The sequence below is a fragment of the Podarcis liolepis genome, assembly GCF_965112155.1.
Source record: "Podarcis liolepis genome assembly, chromosome: 7".
In the NCBI taxonomy this organism is placed as follows: Eukaryota; Metazoa; Chordata; class Lepidosauria; order Squamata; family Lacertidae; genus Podarcis; species Podarcis liolepis.
This window is the reverse complement of record NC_139561.1, coordinates 92,330,930-92,349,648: the sequence shown is the minus strand read 5'-3', so window position 1 is coordinate 92,349,648 and position 18,719 is coordinate 92,330,930. Positions and strand designations below refer to the sequence as shown.

The 18,719-nt window shown below is 47.7% G+C and overlaps 1 protein-coding gene and 1 long non-coding RNA gene across 3 annotated transcripts in view; both read right to left on the bottom strand.

Annotated features, from left to right (window-relative positions):
• The window catches only part of LOC310712949, a 2,318,697-nt gene that overhangs the window by 1,099,398 nt on the left and 1,200,580 nt on the right, over positions 1–18,719 (bottom strand). The window lies entirely within an intron of this gene.
• SAMD4B (sterile alpha motif domain containing 4B) overlaps positions 1–18,719 on the bottom strand; it is a 34,788-nt gene that overhangs the window by 13,699 nt on the left and 2,370 nt on the right. For both annotated transcript variants that reach the window (XM_083516178.1, XM_083516179.1), the window contains exons 2-4: positions 8,757–9,215; positions 3,346–3,828; positions 1,263–1,505 (exon numbers count right to left, since the gene is read on the bottom strand). In XM_083516178.1, coding sequence (XP_083372304.1) covers positions 1,263–1,505; positions 3,346–3,828; positions 8,757–8,952 — 922 coding nt within the window. In that variant the 5' untranslated portion in view covers positions 8,953–9,215. The remainder of the gene's footprint in view (positions 1–1,262; positions 1,506–3,345; positions 3,829–8,756; positions 9,216–18,719) is intronic.

Genomic DNA, 18,719 nt, shown 5'->3' with positions numbered 1-18,719 from the left:
CCAGCAATGAGGCACCTCAGAATGGGGAGTGTTCTTACCGCCCTTGGTCAGGACTATGTCTATTGGCATAGCAGTGTCTTTTAAACAAAAGGACGTTTCCCAGGTAACAGGGTCTACAGGAGGGGCCAAGGCTAAGCCTATGTTTGCGACTCCCATTGGGACCATCAAGTCTCTGACTGCTGCAGACTCAGCTGCCTCAACCTGGGGCTGAGCAGGGAAGAGGTGTGTCTGTATTTAACTCTCTCTCACACACACAAATACACAGGCCAGGCAACTGATTCCTCCAGAGCTTCCTGGGCATGAGAACATGGCAAGCCAAGAGGGACTGAAGAGAATGGGCATTTGTGCCATTTTACAAAGTTTGAGGGGGGGGGGAATGGACTGCTCAAAGATACAGCTACACATACAGTGGTGCCTCGCAAGACGAAAAGAATCCGTTCTGTGATTCTCTTCGTCTAGCGGTTTTTTCGTCTTGCGAAGCAAGCCCATTGAAGGATTAGCGGATTAGCGCTATTAGAGGCTATTAGCGGCTTATCTGCTGATCGGATCAGCTGATAAGCGGCTTAGCGGCTTAGAAAAAGGGGGGGAAGGGAAAAAAACCAGCAGGAACTCGCAAGACATTGTCGTCTTGCGAAGCAAGCCCATAGGAGATTCGTTTTGCGAAGCACCTCCAAAACGGAAAACTCTTTTGTCTAGCGAGTTTTCCGTCTTGCGAGGCATTCGTCTTGCGGGGCACCACTGTACACATCTGAGGACTCCTTTTGCAGAATCCTCAAATCCCATTATCAGGGCTGGTGCTCAGCAGCTCTTTCCGATATTTTGAATTACTACAACTGCATAGTTTTGATGATTTCGTAAGAATTGCAGAACTGTAGCGCTGGAAGGGACCACAAAGGTCAACCAGTCCAACCCCCGGCAATGGAGGAGTCCTTTGCCCAACATGGGGCTCAAACCCACGAGCCTGAGTTTCTCATGCTCTACCGGTCTGGCTCTATTTCTATGTTCCTGTGTTTGATATTACAGCGGCTGCAACGTTTTTAATGCTACGGCGATTGTTGTGAGCCGCTTTGAGCTCAACATTTGCTGTTGGAAAAGCAGAATACAAATATTAAATCGAATCAAGCCGATTTGGTAGAACGGGGTTTCCTGTGGTTTGGGGACAGGCATTCATCTTTGAGACCAGCCTCTGACCCAGGAGGACAGAACCCCAGTCCACCAAAGTGGCTGTCGAGTCCAGCCGCACCCTCCCCCTCCCAAACTACCTTTCATGCCGCTCCCCTCCTCCTGGAAGGTGTTTCGGCTGCCAGACTGCTCCTCCGTCTGCTCGCTGCCTGATGAGGCCACGCTGCTCTGGGGGGAGAGGGGAGCGTGCTCCCCGCCGGGGATGAAGGCTGGCCGGGCGCCCATCTCGTCCACGCTCATCCACTCGCTGGGGACCTGCTGGCTGGTGGGGATGAGGGACATGGAGCGCTTCAGCGGGCTGGGGTGGATTTGGCAGGGGAGAGCTGGAAGGAGGGAAGAGATGGTTAGGACCTGCCGACAATGGCCCCACACTCAGGGCGCAAAACGATCAGGAAGCCTTCAGCAGCTTAGGAAAGATTTCAGGACAAAGGAAAGTTTACAAATTCCAAACCTATTGAGTGGCTGTACTACCCAGAATGTAAGTTCATTCGGTGAACCTGACCAGAAGGAAGTTTGAGCACGCTCCCAGTACGTTTCCGAGCACAATTCAAAGTGTTGGCGCTGACCTTTAAAGCCCTAAACGGCCTCAGTCCAGTATACCTGAAGGAGCGTCTCCATCCCCATCGTTCAGCCCAGACACTGAGGTCCAGCACCGAGGGCCTTCTGGTGGTTCCCTCATTGCGAGAAGCAAACCTACAGGGAACCAGGCAGAGGGCCTTCTCGGTAGTGGCGCCCACCCTGTGGAACGCCCTCCCACGAGATGTCAAAGCGATAAACAACTACCTGACGTTTACAAGACATCTGAAAGCAGCCCTGTTCAGGGAAGTTTTTAACGTGTGATATTTTAGTGTATTTTTGGTTTCTATGGATGCCGCCCAGAGTGGCTGGGGAGGCCCAGCCAGATGGGTGGGGTATAAATAATAAATTATTATTATTATTATTATCATCATTATTATTATTATAGGAATACACCGAGAACCACCAATTTGTCTTCTGAGGTCCTTCTTCGTGTGCCCCCTATACGGGAGGTTTGGAGGGTGACAGCAGCTTTTCAGTGGTGGCTCCCCATTTGTGGAATGCTCTCCCCAGGGAAGCTCACCTGGCACCATCAATGTATATCAAGCACAATTCAAAGTGTTGGTGCTGACCTTTAAAGCCCTAAACGGCTTTGGCCCTGTATACCTGAAGGAGCGTCTCCACCCCCATCATCCAGCCTGGACAGTGAGGTGAGGTTACGGGGAACCAGGCAGAGGGCCTTCTTGGCAGTGGTGCCGCCCTGTGGAATGCCCTCCTGCCAGATGTCAGAGATAAACAATTATATGTCTTTCAGAAGACATCTGAAGGCAGACCTGTATAGGGAAGTTTTTAATGTCTGATGTTTTATTATGTTTTCATATCTGCTGGAAGCCACCCAGATAGGTGGGGTATAATAATAATAATAATAATAATAATAATAATAATAATAATGTATTCAGGCACCAGGCAAATTCATTACTTTTTAACCAGGCCTTTGGTTTTTAACTGTCTATGGTCTTTTAGATGAGGGTGGAATGTTTTCATGTATTTTCTTTTCTGGTAAGTTGCTTTGAGTTGACAGGGCAAAACAAGCAACTAATACATTTAATAATAATAATGATAATGTTCATGCAAGGAACTGGAATGACCCAACTGGCTGACTAGGCCTCAAGGATCACCCAACCAAAAAGGTTTCACACAGTCCTTTGCAGTGCCTACAATTCTGAAATGTTTTCTTAGCTCTGGCGTGAGGATAGGAAAGCAAGACACACAGCTTTTGATATCAACAGACAAGATTCCTCCCAGAGATGAGAGAGCTCCCTCTGGCTCGAGACAGATAGCTCCGTTTATTTCCAAGCCATTTCACCAAAAACTGGGAAATACTAAGCTAATCAGAATTGGTTAACTCCTTCCAGGGGCAACCTTTTAGAGCAGCAGAGATAGTCTTTCAGAAAGGCTGTTCCTGAGGGAACTGCTGCGGAAGGGCAAGAACCTGCCTTAGTGAATTGGGAAGGTCTTCTATGTCCCAAGACATAGACTTTAGATTTATTTATTTTTTTGCAGGAAAACACCCCCACCTTCACCCTCCCAAGCAAAACAGCGCCTGTTTCACAGACCCTCCTCACCCCTCCGCCCTGCCTTCCCCACCTGTGTTTGCGTTGCTCCCGATACTGTTGATGGCCGACGGCACGGATCCAGAGGAATGGAAGGACATGTGCCCATTTTCCCGCGGCGGCTTCTCCTGCCAGCCGTGCCCCAGGTCTCCGAGGCCCGTGTCCACGGGGCCCTGCCACTCGTCCGAGCCCTGGCGCGAGTGGTAGGCCGTGTCGGGCCGCCCCCTGCTCTGGCCGGAGTAGCCGCTGGAGAGGCGCTCCTCCAGGTGGTTGAGCCACAGGGCCAGGGAGTTGCGGTCGTCCAGCGTGGTGGCCGGGTGGATGAGGGCGTAGGAGAGGAGCTGCCGGCTCTCCTCGATGAAGAGGCTGCTCTCGATGGAGTAGGCCAGCACCTTCTGCAAGAGCTTCATGTACTCGGACTTGGCGTCCGTGTTGCCAGGCTGGAGGAGAGGCAGGTGGGAGAGGAGCAGGGAGACTGCTTTGTCCTTGGGCTCTTGGTGCCACTGACTGATGACAGCTGTGGGGGTAAGAGAGAGAGACAAGTCAAGAGAATACAGTGGTGCCCCGCAAGACGAATGCCTCGCAAGACAGAAAACTCGCTAGACGAAAGGGTTTTGCGTTTCGGAGGTGCTTCGCAAAACGAATCTCCTATGGGCTTGCTTCGCAAGACGAAAAGGTCTTGCGAGTTCCTGCGGGGTTTTTTTCCTCCCCCCCCCTTTTTCTAAGCCACTAAGCCGCTTATCAGCTGATCCGATAAGCTGATAAGCCACTAAAAGCCACTAATAGTGCTAATCCGCTAATCCTTCAATGGGCTTGCTTCGCAAGACGAAAAAACCGCTAGACGAAGAGAATCACAGAATGGATTCTTTTCGTCTTGCGAGGCACTACTGTATCTGGTGCTGCTGGGGAAGATGGACTGATTTCAGTTGATTTGATTGACATCCTATGCCCTCTTAAAATGTGTTGGGGGGGGGTCATTGCTGTTTTCATTTTGATTATGTGCTTTGCTCCATTTTATTTATACTTTTCAAGTTTATACATTTTGCTAGTTTTATACATTTCACTCATTTTGACATTTCAAAACTTGACTTCCATCCCCCCCTTTCTGCGGTTCCTTAAACTTTTTATTATCTTCTGCATATCCAAATTAACTTAATTTATTCAATTATTCAACTTCTTTAAATATACACTCTTATACAATTGCAGGTTGCTACAATGACCCTGTCAATGTTTTTATCTGTTTCTAATTTATCTGTAAATATTCAATAAAACATTTCCATTCTTTTATTAAAAAAACTGTTATCTTGATTTTTCGGTAACTTTCGCCATTTCTGCATATTCCACTGTATCCATTCTTCCTTTACTGGGACTTCTGCTTCTTTCCATTTTGGGGCCAGTAACATTCTTGCCGCTGTAGTTGCATACATGAATAAGTTTCTATAGTTTCTATACATTTTAGGTAGTTCTGTCCCTTTAATTCCCAAAAGAAAAGCTTCTGGTTGCTGGTTTTTTTAACAAAGGTTACTTTAAACATCCTTTTCATTTCATTATATATCATTTCCAAGAAATGAATTGATTGTGTACTTTGTGGTTTTATATTCTGATTTTAGCTTTCTTGATCTCCTGCCCTCAGGTAGAAGATATAGAAGCATGATTAGTCGCACCAACAGGGTAAAGAACAGCTTCTATCCGTGGGCTGTTAGGCTGCTGAATGAAAAGATAACAACAAGGCAACGGGTTTGGTGGGTGTGCGTCAGTAAACGAGGGAAATTAAGACTAAGAGAGCTGAGTGGGAGGGGGTGCTCGTGAAATCTCAATGTATACAAGTTGTACAGGTGACAATAAAGTATTTCAATTTTTTCAATTTTAATTTTAGCCTGTGAACCGCCCTAAGACCTGCAGTATAGGGCGGTGTCAGGGAACTGCCATGGGAGCCAGGGGGAGAGGGAGGGCTCCAGAGGGATTCCGGAGAGCGTCCCGGGAGGGAGAGAAGCAGCACATCTTCTGGGGAAGGAAATCAGCGTACCACCAGTGGAGAAGGGGGGCAGATGGGGGAATCGGCGAGGTGGCTCCATGACTCCTCGCCAGGGACCAGCGGGGAGAGCACGGGTCCTCCGCTGCCCACACCCTCCCTGCGCAGAAGGCTTCCGCGCAGGGAGAGTAGGCGGAGACTAGGCGTCAAAGAGCTTCTTTGCTGGAAGAAGTTCAAGAAACGCCCACTGACGGATTCTGCCAGCGATTGAGACAGCCACGGGCGAGTGGCTGTCCGGACAGAAAAGGTTCACTCAGGCAACCCAGCCAGGTGTGGTGCCGATTTACGCACGAGCAACCCCTAGAACCATTACTGGCGGTATACAAATTACTGTATTTTTTGCTCTATAAGACTCCTTTTTCCCCTCCTAAAAAGTAAGGGGAAATGCGTGTGCGTCTTATGGAGCGAATGCAGGCTGCGCAGCTATCCCAGAAGCCAGAACAGCAAGAGGGATTGCTGCTTTCACTGCACAGCGATCCCTCTTGCTGTTCTGGCTTCTGAGATTCAGAATATTTTTTTTCTTGTTTTCCTCCTCCAAAAACTAGGTGCGTCTTATGGTCTGGTGCGTCTTATAGAGCGAAAAATACGGTAACTAAACAACAATGGCGAGCCACTTCCAGGCACTCCAGTGTAAGCCTCTGTGAATTGAAGCAAGACCCTCCACGCCAAGATAGCCTGATGGCTTAGCTCAGGGGGCATCATGGGAGGGGCGTTTAAAGCCACCCCACCTCTTGCCCTTGGAAGCCTTGCAAGCAGCTGCGGGAGAAGGACACTGAGCAACATCAGTTGCTCTAGGACTAAGGAGAAACTGTGAAGCTCCCTTATTATTTCTTGCTATTGAATGCTGCATGTTGTTTAATCATTCCGGTTACATTTAAGGTACAGTGGTACCTCCAGTTGCGGACGGGATCTGTTCCAGAGCTCTGGTCAGATAATGAGGTTTCCGCAACCGGAGGGATCGCTTCTGCACATGTGTGCGCGGCGAAACCTGGAAAAATACTTCCGGGTTAGCCGCGTTCGCATCCTGAAAGATATGCAACCAGAGGTGTGCCTATCCAGAGGTACCACTGTACTAAAATGTGGGGTTTTTTAAGTTATTATATTTTTGTTTTGCTGTGCTATTGTAAAATTGGTTATTGTAATTTTGTGTTGTGAACTGCCCTGAGAAGGATAGTATACAAATTTAATAAAGAAAACCATAATAATACAGGCAGCCCCCTGTTTACGCAGGGGTTATGTTCCGAGGCACTGAGCACATCGGTAAAATTGTTTATAACTGAAACCCATTGAAACAGCCTGCAAACACCCCCTTCTGCAACCTCCCTTTCAGTGACATCTTTATGACGTTTCCGGGTCACATCTGGGTTCAGCACAATACACACAACCACAATCATACTGAACAAGTGGCTGACTGTAATAAGTTTTCGTAGTGTTTGTTTGAAATGCATTCCTGTTTTTCTTTGTTGTAAGCTGCTTTGAGCACAATTTTTTCTGTGTGTGGAAAGGCGGCATACAAATAAAAAAACGAACGAATGAATCAATTTACATAGCACCACTGTGGTGTTTTTCAGACAGTGATGCTGGAAGCCACAGGTGAGGAAAGAGTGCTCGGATCCTGCCAACGCGTTCTCCAATGGGCCATCTGGTTGGCCACTGTGAGAACAGGATGCTGAACTAGTTAGGCAATTGGCCTGATCCTGCAGGTTCATCTTACATCCTTATATTTGAACGAAAACACCTTCAATTGTTTCTGGAGTGTGTAGACCAGGCACCCCCAAACTCAGTCCTCCAGATATTTTGGGACTACAATTCCCATCATCCCTGACCTGTTAGCTAGGGATGATGGGAGTTGTAGTCCCGAAACATCTAGAGGGCTGAGTTTGGGGATGCCTGGTGTAGACAGAGATGCCGTTCCACAGAATAGGAGCAGCTACAGTGAAAGCCCTGCTCTCGGTTACTTCGGAGCAGGCTTCTGAGATTTTCAGAACTTGCAGGAGAAAGCTCTCCTGCAGACAAAATCAGGCTCTTCTTAGGACCACCTTCCCCAAGTTGAAGCCCTCCAAATGTTTCGGACTACAGCTCCCAGCAGCCACCTGGCTGGGGTTGCTGGGAGTTGTAGTCCAAAGCATCTGGAGGGCTTTATCTTGGGGGTGGGGGTTGATTGAGGGTGCTCTGAATTGTCTCCTGGCTTTACGTCAGCAGCCTACGAAAGAGATTCAGTGAATTGAACCTCATTTCTCCCTTTTGCCTTAATCTTGGGCTACACTATTATTAGAGAGCTGTAGGAGTTGCATTTTGCCTCACAGATAAAAGGGAGGCGCTTGTGTGTGTCAGTTGCAAGGGTGGGGGTGGTGAAGGGGGTGCGTGTGCTTGGGGAATGGAGCTTAACTGAGTGGCATGGAGTTCTCACAGCTTAGCAAGATCCAGCTGAACTTGTGAGGACACTTGGTCCTTATCAGGCGATCGGCAAAAGGAGGCAGATGCCACAAGCTGATCACCCCCAAAGTGCATGCATTATGCACTCCTAATCTGCAAATTATCCGAGATTAGTTATAGGAGGTCTACTTTTCCTCAGTGTTCAGTCACGAGTAAACTGAGTGGGGGGAGCTCCTTGACCCATTTGCAATTTTTAGGCGAGCACTTAAATGCAAAGTGTGAATCAGGGAGAACGTGCATTTGCAAACGTGTACCGGAGAGGCCCACTCACAGAGCCGGAATTAGCTGCAGCTAAACCATATGCTCTGGGCAAACGCAGGTCTTCTATCTATCACAGTGTGCGAAGTGGCGCGAGGGGATGAATCACAGAGCTTCATGAATAAGGAATGGATTCATAATTTTATCTCCTCCTTTAATATCAGAATGCCGAGTCACCCAATAAAAAATGACTGGCAATAGGTTGAGACAGGTCAGAAGTACTTTTAACACAACACAACACACAATTAATCTATGGAATTCGCTACTTCAAAACGGCCATTAGCCATGGGGAATTTTCTGAAAAACTGGACCTCTTCTTTGTGAATCTGCTAAACAGCAGCTCTGAGACACCACAGCTAACTGGAGCCGTGCTCACATGAATACCAGGTGATCAGTGTTCGAAATTAGCCAGGCGCGTTTTGTGATAGGTAACTCACCTTTCACGAGGAAGCAGAGACGCCTGAACACCTGGTTTAGCGCGTAACATCACCATCTGGCTGGCAACACCTTTCTTCATCGTTCTGCCCCTCAATCATTTTGGTTACCCTTCTCTGAACCTTTCCCATCTCTACAAAACCCTTTTGGAGGTGAGCGACCAGAGCGTGCCCAACCCAATTAAGGACCCGTGGCAATACTGCCACATAAGCAGATGGTCTGAATCCATTCGTACTGCGAGGACGTTAGACGTAAGTTCCAGAGGGGAAAAAGAGCTGACTTACCCGCACTGTTGGCCTCTGACTCCAGAACGTGGATCTCTGTGCAATCTGCCAACGAGTGCTCCAGGCACAGCTGCAGAAAGCGGGCTTGAGTGCGAGAGATGCGCTTGAGGAGAGACAGCAGGGCCACCGTCTGCTCACATTCGTTCCAACCTTTGAACCAGCCAGCAAGGATGCCCACCTGGTCCCGGAACATCATGGTGGCTGGCACCTCAGGTTCGGCAGCAACTCACCCACAATGGGGTCAAGGAAGCACCAGGGTTTGGGGTGGGGTAGGGGGGAAGGACCCCTCACATGGTTTCAACCTCAAGTCTGGAGGCTCGGCAGAAGGCCACAAACCAGAACACCGACTTTCCCGTTAGCAGAAAAGCAGAATGGCATGGAAAGGGAGGCTTTGCTGTTCCGAAGATCTTTGGGTTCTTTGGGGATTATTCCACTTCAGCAGGATGTCTCAGAACCCCCCTGTAAGAGAGAACGAGAGTCAAGGATGAGGATCTTTGCACCCCTCCATATTTGTCTGTACCCTACAAAATTATGTTGGGCAAACAGAACCCCATGCTTTCAAAAACTCCTGTCTATCAACACAACGTGGTGACAATGGAACACCCAGGCCCATTCGCGTTTGTTTTTAACACGATACTTTTTAATTATTGTGAAAGGCTCCCTGAGAATATTTATATTGAAGGGTGGCATAGTAGTTGGTTAAAAAAAAAAAATACTGACTCAAGGAAATGTTAGGCCTGGGTCTGGTGGACCAGAGTTCAAATTCAGACGTGTCTCTGGGAGGTAGAGTCCAGGGGCAACTGCTTTGGACAGTTCACACAAGGCTCAACATTTTGAACTACAAAATGCACGGTGATGACGATGGCGAACTCAAGAGTGTGGAGCCCCTTTCACAGAATCGCAGAAGTGCAGTTGGAAGGTACCCCAAGGGTCATCTAGCCCAACCCCCTGGGATGCAGGAATTACGGGTTTGGAATCGCATCTTGCAGCCTTCTAATCCGAGAGTGCCAACCTAGGCCACGATCACAAAGCATTTGCTTCGGTTTGACTGGAACGTTTTTTCCACCCCTGTACTGCTCTTGCCCAGAGAAGAGCTTTTGGAGACCTCTGAGCAGGACTGGCACACCAGTTAAGTCAAGGCTGGCACTGACCAAGGATACGCAGCTGGCTCTGAAGGCAACCAAGGGAAAGCCAAACAATAGTAGCCCCTCACACCCAACCACTTGTGCACACTAATCCTACAGAAATGAGGCCTCTTCCTTTCATTCCCCCTGTACCATGGAAGTTTAAACTCGAAGGTCCTCAGAGACCCCTCCCCCATCATTCTTGCTCACGTGAAGTACTATATACAGTGGACGCTCAGGTTGTGAACGTGATCCGTGCGGGATGCGTGTTTGCAACCCGCAGTGGCGCGTCTGCGCACGCACGGGTTGCAATTTGGCACTTCTGTGAATGCACAAAGCACAATTTAGCGCTTCTGCGCAACTGCCGAAACCTGGAAGTAACCCATTCCAGTACTTCCGGGTTTTGGCGGGTCCGTAACCCGAAAAAAGCAATCTGAAGCGTCTGTAACCCAAGGTATGACTGTATATACTTTGATGATACTGCAGGAGCCATACAACTTGAACACCTGAGGCAAGAAACAGCAGCACCTGAAAGTGACTTGGCCCGACGGCCTTGAAAGGAGTCAGAAGCAAAATGAAAAGCATGGGTTCAAAGACACATGTAACTCCCCCTGCCAAAAAACCCCATACCTATTACATAACTGAATGCCTGGGAATTCAAAAGAATGCCAGTGTTGCTGGATAAAAGCTCCATTAGCAGACTCTTCCTGCTTATCAGTGCAGAGGAAAGAACCAATTATGGATAATTTTACTATCTGCCTTTCGAATGATAAAAAGCACAAGCAGAAAAATCCAACGAATTTCCTAAAAACTAACTGACATGAAGACAAAATGCTGTATCCATGAGCACAGCACAGCTTTCCCCACCGTCTGGGCACTGCCTCGGGTTTAAACAGTTGTGAACACTTCGACAGAGAAGCCTGTTTCTATTAAAGCCCTTATATAAAGAGAGAGCATCTGTCTTTAAGAGAGAGAGAGAGAGAGAGAGACTGACTGAGGAAATGGCTGTCTGGATCCCTCTATCCTCTGGACACTATAATTAGAGCCAACCAAAGCAAATGCCGTCCCCAAGAAAAGCCACCAGGATAAGTCTGGAGGAGCAGCAAGGCAGCTGGCCCTAATTATACCTTCAGAGGAGGAAAGAGGCACATCAAATGCCACCCACAGCTACGTAACGTGGAGGAGGGAGCCGCTCGGGTCTGCAGGTAGAGACCCAAAGCTGGGCAAGGGGCTGTGCCAACAGCTGGCAGAGCCATCCGGACGCTGGTCAGGGAGCAAGACAGGTTGAACTATTCTCTGTGCTGTGATACCTTGCAGCTGGCACATCCTGATGCCATCAAATGAAGGTGGTGGGGTTTAATAATAATAATAATAATAATAATAATAATAATAATAATAATAATTTATTATTTATACCCCGCCCATCTGGCTGGGTTTCCCCAGCCACTCTGGGCGGCTCCCAACAGAACACTAAAATACAATAACCTATTAAACATTAAAAGCTTCCCTAAACAGGACTGCCTTCAGATGTCTTCTAAAAGTCTAGTAGTTGTTTATCTCTTTGACATCTGGTGGGAGGGCATTCCACAGGGTGGGTGCCACTACTGAGAAGGCCTGGTTCCCTGTAACTTGGCTTCTCACAGCGAGGGAACCGTCAGAAGGCCCTCGGCGCTGGACCTCAGCGTCCGGGCAGAACGATGGAGGTGGAGACGCTCCTTCAGGTATACTGGACCGAGGCCATTTAGGGCTTTCAAGGTCAGCACCAACACTTTGAATTGTGCTCGGAAACGTACTGGGAGCCAATGTAGGTCTTTCAAGACCAGTGTTATATGGTCTCAGTGGCCACCCCCAGTCACCAGTGTAGCTGACGCGTTCTGGATTAGTTGTAGTTTCCGGGTCACCTTCAGAGTTATTACGAGCAGCCTGTTTGAGGTCTTTCTGCTGATGGCAGTGGAGGGGATTCAGCCTGCATCACTATCATCCAGCCACGCTTCTGAACAAGAAGTTCTGTACTGGGGCAGTGGCGCTGGACTCATCTCCTGGTGCCAGGGCCGGCCCGCCCATTAGCTGTTATTAGGCAGTTACCTCAGGTGGCAGGCTGGGGAGAACTCAGAGGAGCGCACTGCTCGCCGCCTCCTGTGCTTGTTGCTTTGGATGCCACTGGCTCAGGGAAATGCTGGCAAGCGGTGGTGGGTGCCATTTTGTTTTGCCTCTTGTGGCGAAATGTCCGGCCCTGGCTGGTGGAGCTTCTTTTGGCCCAGGCAAAGAGAGACCTCTGCCTCGTCCGAACCCAATGCAGTGGGTTGTGGGGCTGGAATGCAGCCCAAGAGAATGAAAGGGAAGCTGAAGCCTAATTCTACTTTGCGGCCCTCAATGGCCTCCGCCCAGTATACCTGAAGGATATACTGCCATTGTTCAGCCTGGACACTAAGGTCCAGCTTTAGGGGCCGTCTGGCAGTTCCCTCATTGTGAGAAGTGAGGCTACAGGGAACCAGGCAGAGGGCCTTCTCGGTGGTGGCGCCCTCCTTGTGGAACACTCTCCCACCAGATGTCAAAGAGAAAAAAGTGTGGTAGTTATTTTTCCATATAATGTCTATTGTCTATTAATGTCTATTATATAATAGACATTACAGTGGTGCCTCGCAAGACGAAAAGAATCTGTTCTGTGATTCTCTTCGTCTAGCGGTTTTTTCGTCTTGCAAAGCAAGCCCATTGACGGATTAGCGGATTAGCGCTATTAGCGGCTTATCTGCTGATCGGATCAGCTGATAAGCGGCTTAGCGGCTTAGAAAAAGGGGGGGGGGGAAGGAAAAAAAACCAGCAGGAACTCGCAGGACATTGTCGTCTTGCGAAGCAAGCCCATAGGAAATTCGTTTTGCGAAGCACCTCCAAAACGGAAAACTCTTTCGTCTAGCGAGTTTTCCGTCTTGCGAGGCATTCGTCTTGCGGGGCACCACTGTACAAATTTCCAGATATTGGGTTGCCTTCAGATGTCTTCTAAAAGTCAGATAGTTGTTTATCTGACTTTTAGAAGACATCTGAAGGCAATCCCGTATTGGGAAATTTTTTAATGTCTATATGTTCTACATTTTTTAATGTGCTGTAAGTCTCCCAGAGTGGCTGGGGAAACCTAGACAGATGGGCAGGGTATGAATAATAAAATAATTGTTGTTGTTGCTGCTGCAGGCACCGTCCGCCAAGAGGGAAAACATTATCAACACTCAACCAGGGCTCTGACCGGCTTTGCAAGCCAGACAGCATTCGGAAACCCCCAAAGTTTCTGAACACATGATGGCAACAGCCCCAAGCTTAAAGAACGTAGGAGGGGTTTTGGTGGATCAGACTGAAAGGTCTATCTAGTTCTAGTCCAACACCCCGTTCTGGCAGTCGCCACCCAGGAACTCCAAAGGGAAGCCCAAAAGGAGGACCTGGGTGCAACAGCACTCTCATCTGCAACTCCCAGTGAATGGCATTCAGAGGCATGTTCTCCCCCTGGTCCTGGAGGTCATTTGCATTAGCCATCGTGACTAGTAGCCATGGGGCTAGCTTTAGCATCCAATTTCTCCCCAACCCCAAAACCCTGTAGAGCAGTGGTTCCAGATTAGCTAAACACTGTTGTTCAAAAGCCAAGCCATGGGCCCCCTACTTTCGAAAATGTTGGCATCTCTATGGTAGGTTTTGCTATGTGGATGGTGGCACAGATCTCCTGGAGTCTGTGGACCATCAACTGGGAGCCACTCCTGTAGAGCAATTGTGCCTAAAACTTTCAGTACTAGCTACAGGTGGCGACTATTTTAGCGTCCAACTGTCGCAAGATTGCCAAAGCACGGGTACTTTGGGACGTGGAAGAGGGCAGAACGGGGGTATAATGGGGCCAGGGACAGACACCCTCATCCCACGCGAAATGGTCGCTGCCTGTACTAGGAGTTTTGCTTTTGGTTTACAATGGTACCTCGGGTTAAGTACTTAATTCGTTCCGGAGGTCCGTACTTAACCTGAAACTGTTCTTAACCTGAAGCACCACTTTAGCTAATGGGGCCTCCCACTGCCGCCGCGCCGCGGGAGCACGATTTCTGTTCTCAACCTGAAGCAAAGTTCTTAACCTGAAGCACTATTTCTGGGTTAGCGGAGTATGTAACCTGAAGCGTATGTAACCTGAGGTACCACTGTATAAGATACAATACAATAATCTTTATTGTCATTGTCCCATACAGAACAACGAAATTGAAAAATCTACATAAAACATTCAAAACCCAACAAGTCTGCTATCCCAACCTGGTTAGCCCCCTAAAAACTCTGATACCCCATTTTTAAATACAATATACACCCATAGAGACTCCTTACACTGTGTTTAAAACCAAAATCGCATTTGGCTAGAAACTGTTTCTCAGGCGGCTAATCCGAGTCTTTATAACCCTGTACCTTCTTCCAGAAGGCAGAAGCTGAAAGAGATCATTTCCTGGGTGTGCACTATCCTGCGCTATCTCTGCGGCTTTCTTATGGCACCTGGAAGCATAGATTTGATCCAAGGTGGGTTTCAGCTGCATAAGGAATCTGGGGCTAGAACTCTGAACATTATAAGCCCCATCCTAGTAACCCAGCACAAATGTTCTTCACAAAGAATCCAAGTCGGCGCTGGTGGCAGCTTTTCTCTCTGAACCCCAAAGGGGTAATGCTGAAACTCAAGTCTGCTACCCCAACAAACTGGCAACCCATTGAACGGAGGCAGTAGGGTGCAGCCTATGCGGCTTGTAGCTACCTGCCCCTGATCCTGAAACATCCAGGTATCTTAAAAGGCCAGCACGTCCCTGGTTCTCACAGTTGAGCAATCAAAGCGTGGGAACAGGGCTGCCAAGAGCTACAAAAAGGACTTTTAAACCAGAATGCAAAAGGCCCGATTCAAAATGAGGTTTCAGGGCTCAGGAGGATGTGTGGCACCATTTCGTGCACGAGAGGCCAGTGATACTACAGTTCTTGATCACAGCAACAGGTGGGACTTGAGAGGAAGAGTCAGGTCTGTATTGGCACACTTCTAGCTGACCAAAACTGTGCTAAAGAATAAAGCAGCGAAGGTGAACGGCTCATTAGGAAGAAAGAACGCTGGCCTGGGAAGGGAGAATCTCCGACGCCTTGATGACTCTCCCTGCTTTACTATCCGTAGTTTGGCTAGCTTTAGTTTTCACATATTGCTCAGCCAGAAAGGAGCCCACACAAAAACAGAGCAATAAGGTTCACCCTGAATTAGGGCTCATCCACACTCTTGCTTGACTTGTCAGACCCGTGGAAAATCCGAAAAAAGCAATTCTGCTTAGCCAAGCTTCAATTCAGCAGGTAAGACTGAACTTTTGCAAGGCACAGCCGTGGAACAACGAGAAAAGCTCTTGGACCCGGAGGAATCAATCGGTACACAATATGATCAAAGTATGGTTCAAGCAAAAGTGTGGACAAGCCTTTATTTGTTCACGTGACCCTTTCCAGGTGATTTCCAGAGTGGCTGGGGCAATCCACTCCGGTGGGCAACATGCAAATAATAAAATTATCACTATTAAATTATTACCTACCTACCTACCTGTGCTTTAGGAATCAAAGTTTGGTTTTTTTTTTAATAAAGTATTTATATACCACTTTATCGTGTAAAGAAAAATATCAAAGCGGTATACAGCAATAATACATAAAACATATAATAAATTTAAACAATTAGCCATTGTGCAAATTTATAAAGAACTCTGGGGTATCCTCCCCACAAAGTTACCAGTGCCCTGGTAACCGAAAAGCTCTGCCCGAGCCTAGCCCAATACTGATATACACACACAAGCCAATTACTCTCTATGGTAGCGCATGCAAGCAAACGGCTTCACAGCTGAAGTGTGCAGAGGAAGGACAAGTGAATGGAAAGACCAGAAGATAAACAAACTTGCCAATCCCAGCCTGTCATGTAATGAAGCCTGCAAAGCAGCTCATGGAACGACAAACTGGATGATGGCCCTCAGGGCCAACGTCGTCTCATGCACTCACCCCAATTTCCAACACCCTTGCAAAACTCCCAGAAGTTAAAAACCCAACTACCGTATTTTTCGCCCTATAGGACGCACCCGACCATAGGACGCACCTTGTTTTAGAGGGGGAGAACAAGAAAAAAATTCTCCCCCTCTCTGCTCAGCGCCCCTTCAGCGAAGCGGCAGGAGAAACGGAGCCCCTTCCATTTCTCCTCCCGCTGGGCTGAAGGGGCGCTGCGCAGCTCTCCCTCTCTGCTGAAGCCAGGAGAGTCTTGCTCCCCCAGCTTCAGCAAAAGGAACCCGAAGCCTTTGGAGCACAGCGGGAACTCGCGCTGCGCTCCGAAGGCTTCAGCGAAAGCAACGCAAAGCCTCCGGAGCGCGGAGGGAGCGCTCCCTCTGCGCTTCGGAGGCTTTGCGTTGCTATCGCTGAAGCCAAGGAGCCTGCATTCGCTCCATAGGACGCATACACATTTCCCCTTAATTTTTGGAGGGGAAAAAGTGCGTCCTATAGAGCAAAAAATATGGTAATTGTGAAATGCAAAGTTTACTCCCTTTGCACTAGTTAGGTCTTCTTGCAAGCCAGGTAAGAGACACACCCACCTTAAATCAGGGTCCAGAACAAGTTTCCAATAGACAGTTCAGAATGAGACTTATGGGTCATTTTATAATCTAAGGATACTCAACAGCAGCGCATCACAAAATATATTTCAAGTCAGATAAGCTTTCCCCCAAATAAAGTCTTTTGACGGGCCCTTACATATCCACAGCTGTCATGGACACAGACCACGTTACTAGTGATACAGAGCATTACAGTAACAGATGACCTCTCCTTCCAAGTTTCTTAATCTGCTTTTGCTCTCTGGTTGCAGTTTCTAGGCAGGCAGAAGAATGGCAGAATCTCAGCCTTCTTATCTCTTGTCCTGACAAATCTGGTTACAGAGTGTTAAATGCAAGCTAGGAAGCCTGAGGGAAAAACACAAAGGATGGAACCACAAGCTTCAACCAACCAATAAGGCAAGAAACTTTTGACAATAGGGTTGCCAGTATATATCATGCTTAGTGTTAATAGTTTGTACTGTCACCGGTGACTCCCACAATTGCAGACAAGGCTCCTCGAAAGGTTTACTTGTAACATGTGTAAAGAAAGAAGGATGCCTACAATTTTCAATCAAGAAAAAAAAGTGCACCCATCACCAAAGGTTTGGGAAACTTTGGCCTGGTCATACCAGTCATTAAAGTTCCCTCTTTGCAATATTAACTTGAAGACCCGAAAATAAATGTTGTAAAAAGCACAATTACAGTACAGTACAAAAAGAGAGAGAGAGACTTTCTTCCATACACAAACCCTTTCCACCAGTGATCCCAAGGTATACAAAGAAAACAGCAAGATGTGTTGGAGAGAAGTTGAGCGATTATTTCAGGAGTTAATATTTCACACCTCAGGTGTTGCCATCAGTTTATCTCCTTCAGGCAGGGCAAAACAGCTTTCCACTTCTATACAGAGAGACCAGCATTGTAGTTTATTGATTTAGCAACACAAATAGAAAGCTCTCTTAGAAACCATTCAGAACAAACGGCTGAAAAGAAAGATGGGAGGAAGCCCCAGTACGTTGAGCCTTGAAATTCAGAAAGCACAAGACTCAAACTGAAAGTGTACCAGAAAATTACACCAAGCCCACCAGGGTCATGTGAGCAGGAAGAGCTAAATGTGCAACTACCACAAGGTACCAATAAGCCTGCCAAATCCCACCCCCAATGTGTTCAATTCTTGCAGAGAGATGCTCAAGTTCTGCACCAATAGCACACGCTGTCCCCTCTGAGGAGTTGAAGGGTCACCATTCAGCCTAAGTCAGAGCATCCATTTATCTAAATGCCCAGAGGAAAACTGGGATTTCTATACGGTACACGTCTTCCCAACCACCTTACACGTGTCATAAAAGCAACCATTGAGTTTTCATCTATTGAAGGGGAGGGAGAACACAAGCTTTTGGACTGGGATCATCAGGAAGCAGTCTGAACATACATTTTGCTGCAACAGTTTAAACTTGTGCCTAGGGATAAGAATGTTCCGGCTCTCTTGGAGAAGCCTTTCAAAACTCTCAGGAAACAAACTGACCTGGGAAGAAATTTCCCAATAAGACCCTTAGGTGAACAATGGGTGCAGCTGCTTCATTACGATGTGCCCATTTGGTCTAAGGAGTGGCGAGGAGAGGAGAAAATGATGAAAGGCACTTTAAGATCCTTCCAAGTTGTGTTCCAGATGAGAGAAGACAAGGGAAGCTGCTCCTGGAGGTGGGGAGGAGGCTTGCTGAATGTGGAAAGTTCCTGGGCCAGGAGAGAGGTAAAGCACTAGATAAGCATATCATTGGCTGGATAACTGGATTAATAGTTAATGCCCAAACCAAGCGAGGGAGCCTTAAATGTTACTTACTGTAGAAAGAAGGGATTTTAAGTGCAAGGGGCTAATAATGATTATCAGCACAACTCGTGGGCTTTGGGGAGGAAAATGTGTGTGAGGAAAATGCCTAGATTTAAAGAGGGGAATGTTGACTACTGGTCAAAAGGTGGAAGTGATGATGGAATGGGGTGGGGAGAAAAGGATGGATGATCTAGGTTAGGAAGGAAGGAGGGTATTCAGTCTCACCTAAAACAAAACACCCAGTATTGGGGCTGGGGCAAAGCTAAGAATGGATACCACAAATTTTGGTAAAGACAAGAGGAGTAAATAGGTTAATTAGTTAAATTCTGAAGCGAGGATTTGCTGGAAGAAATTTGAAAATAGGGATGCAGAAAGGGAAGGTATGGGGAAGTCGGAGAAACAGGGTTTAAGAAAAGAAGGTTTT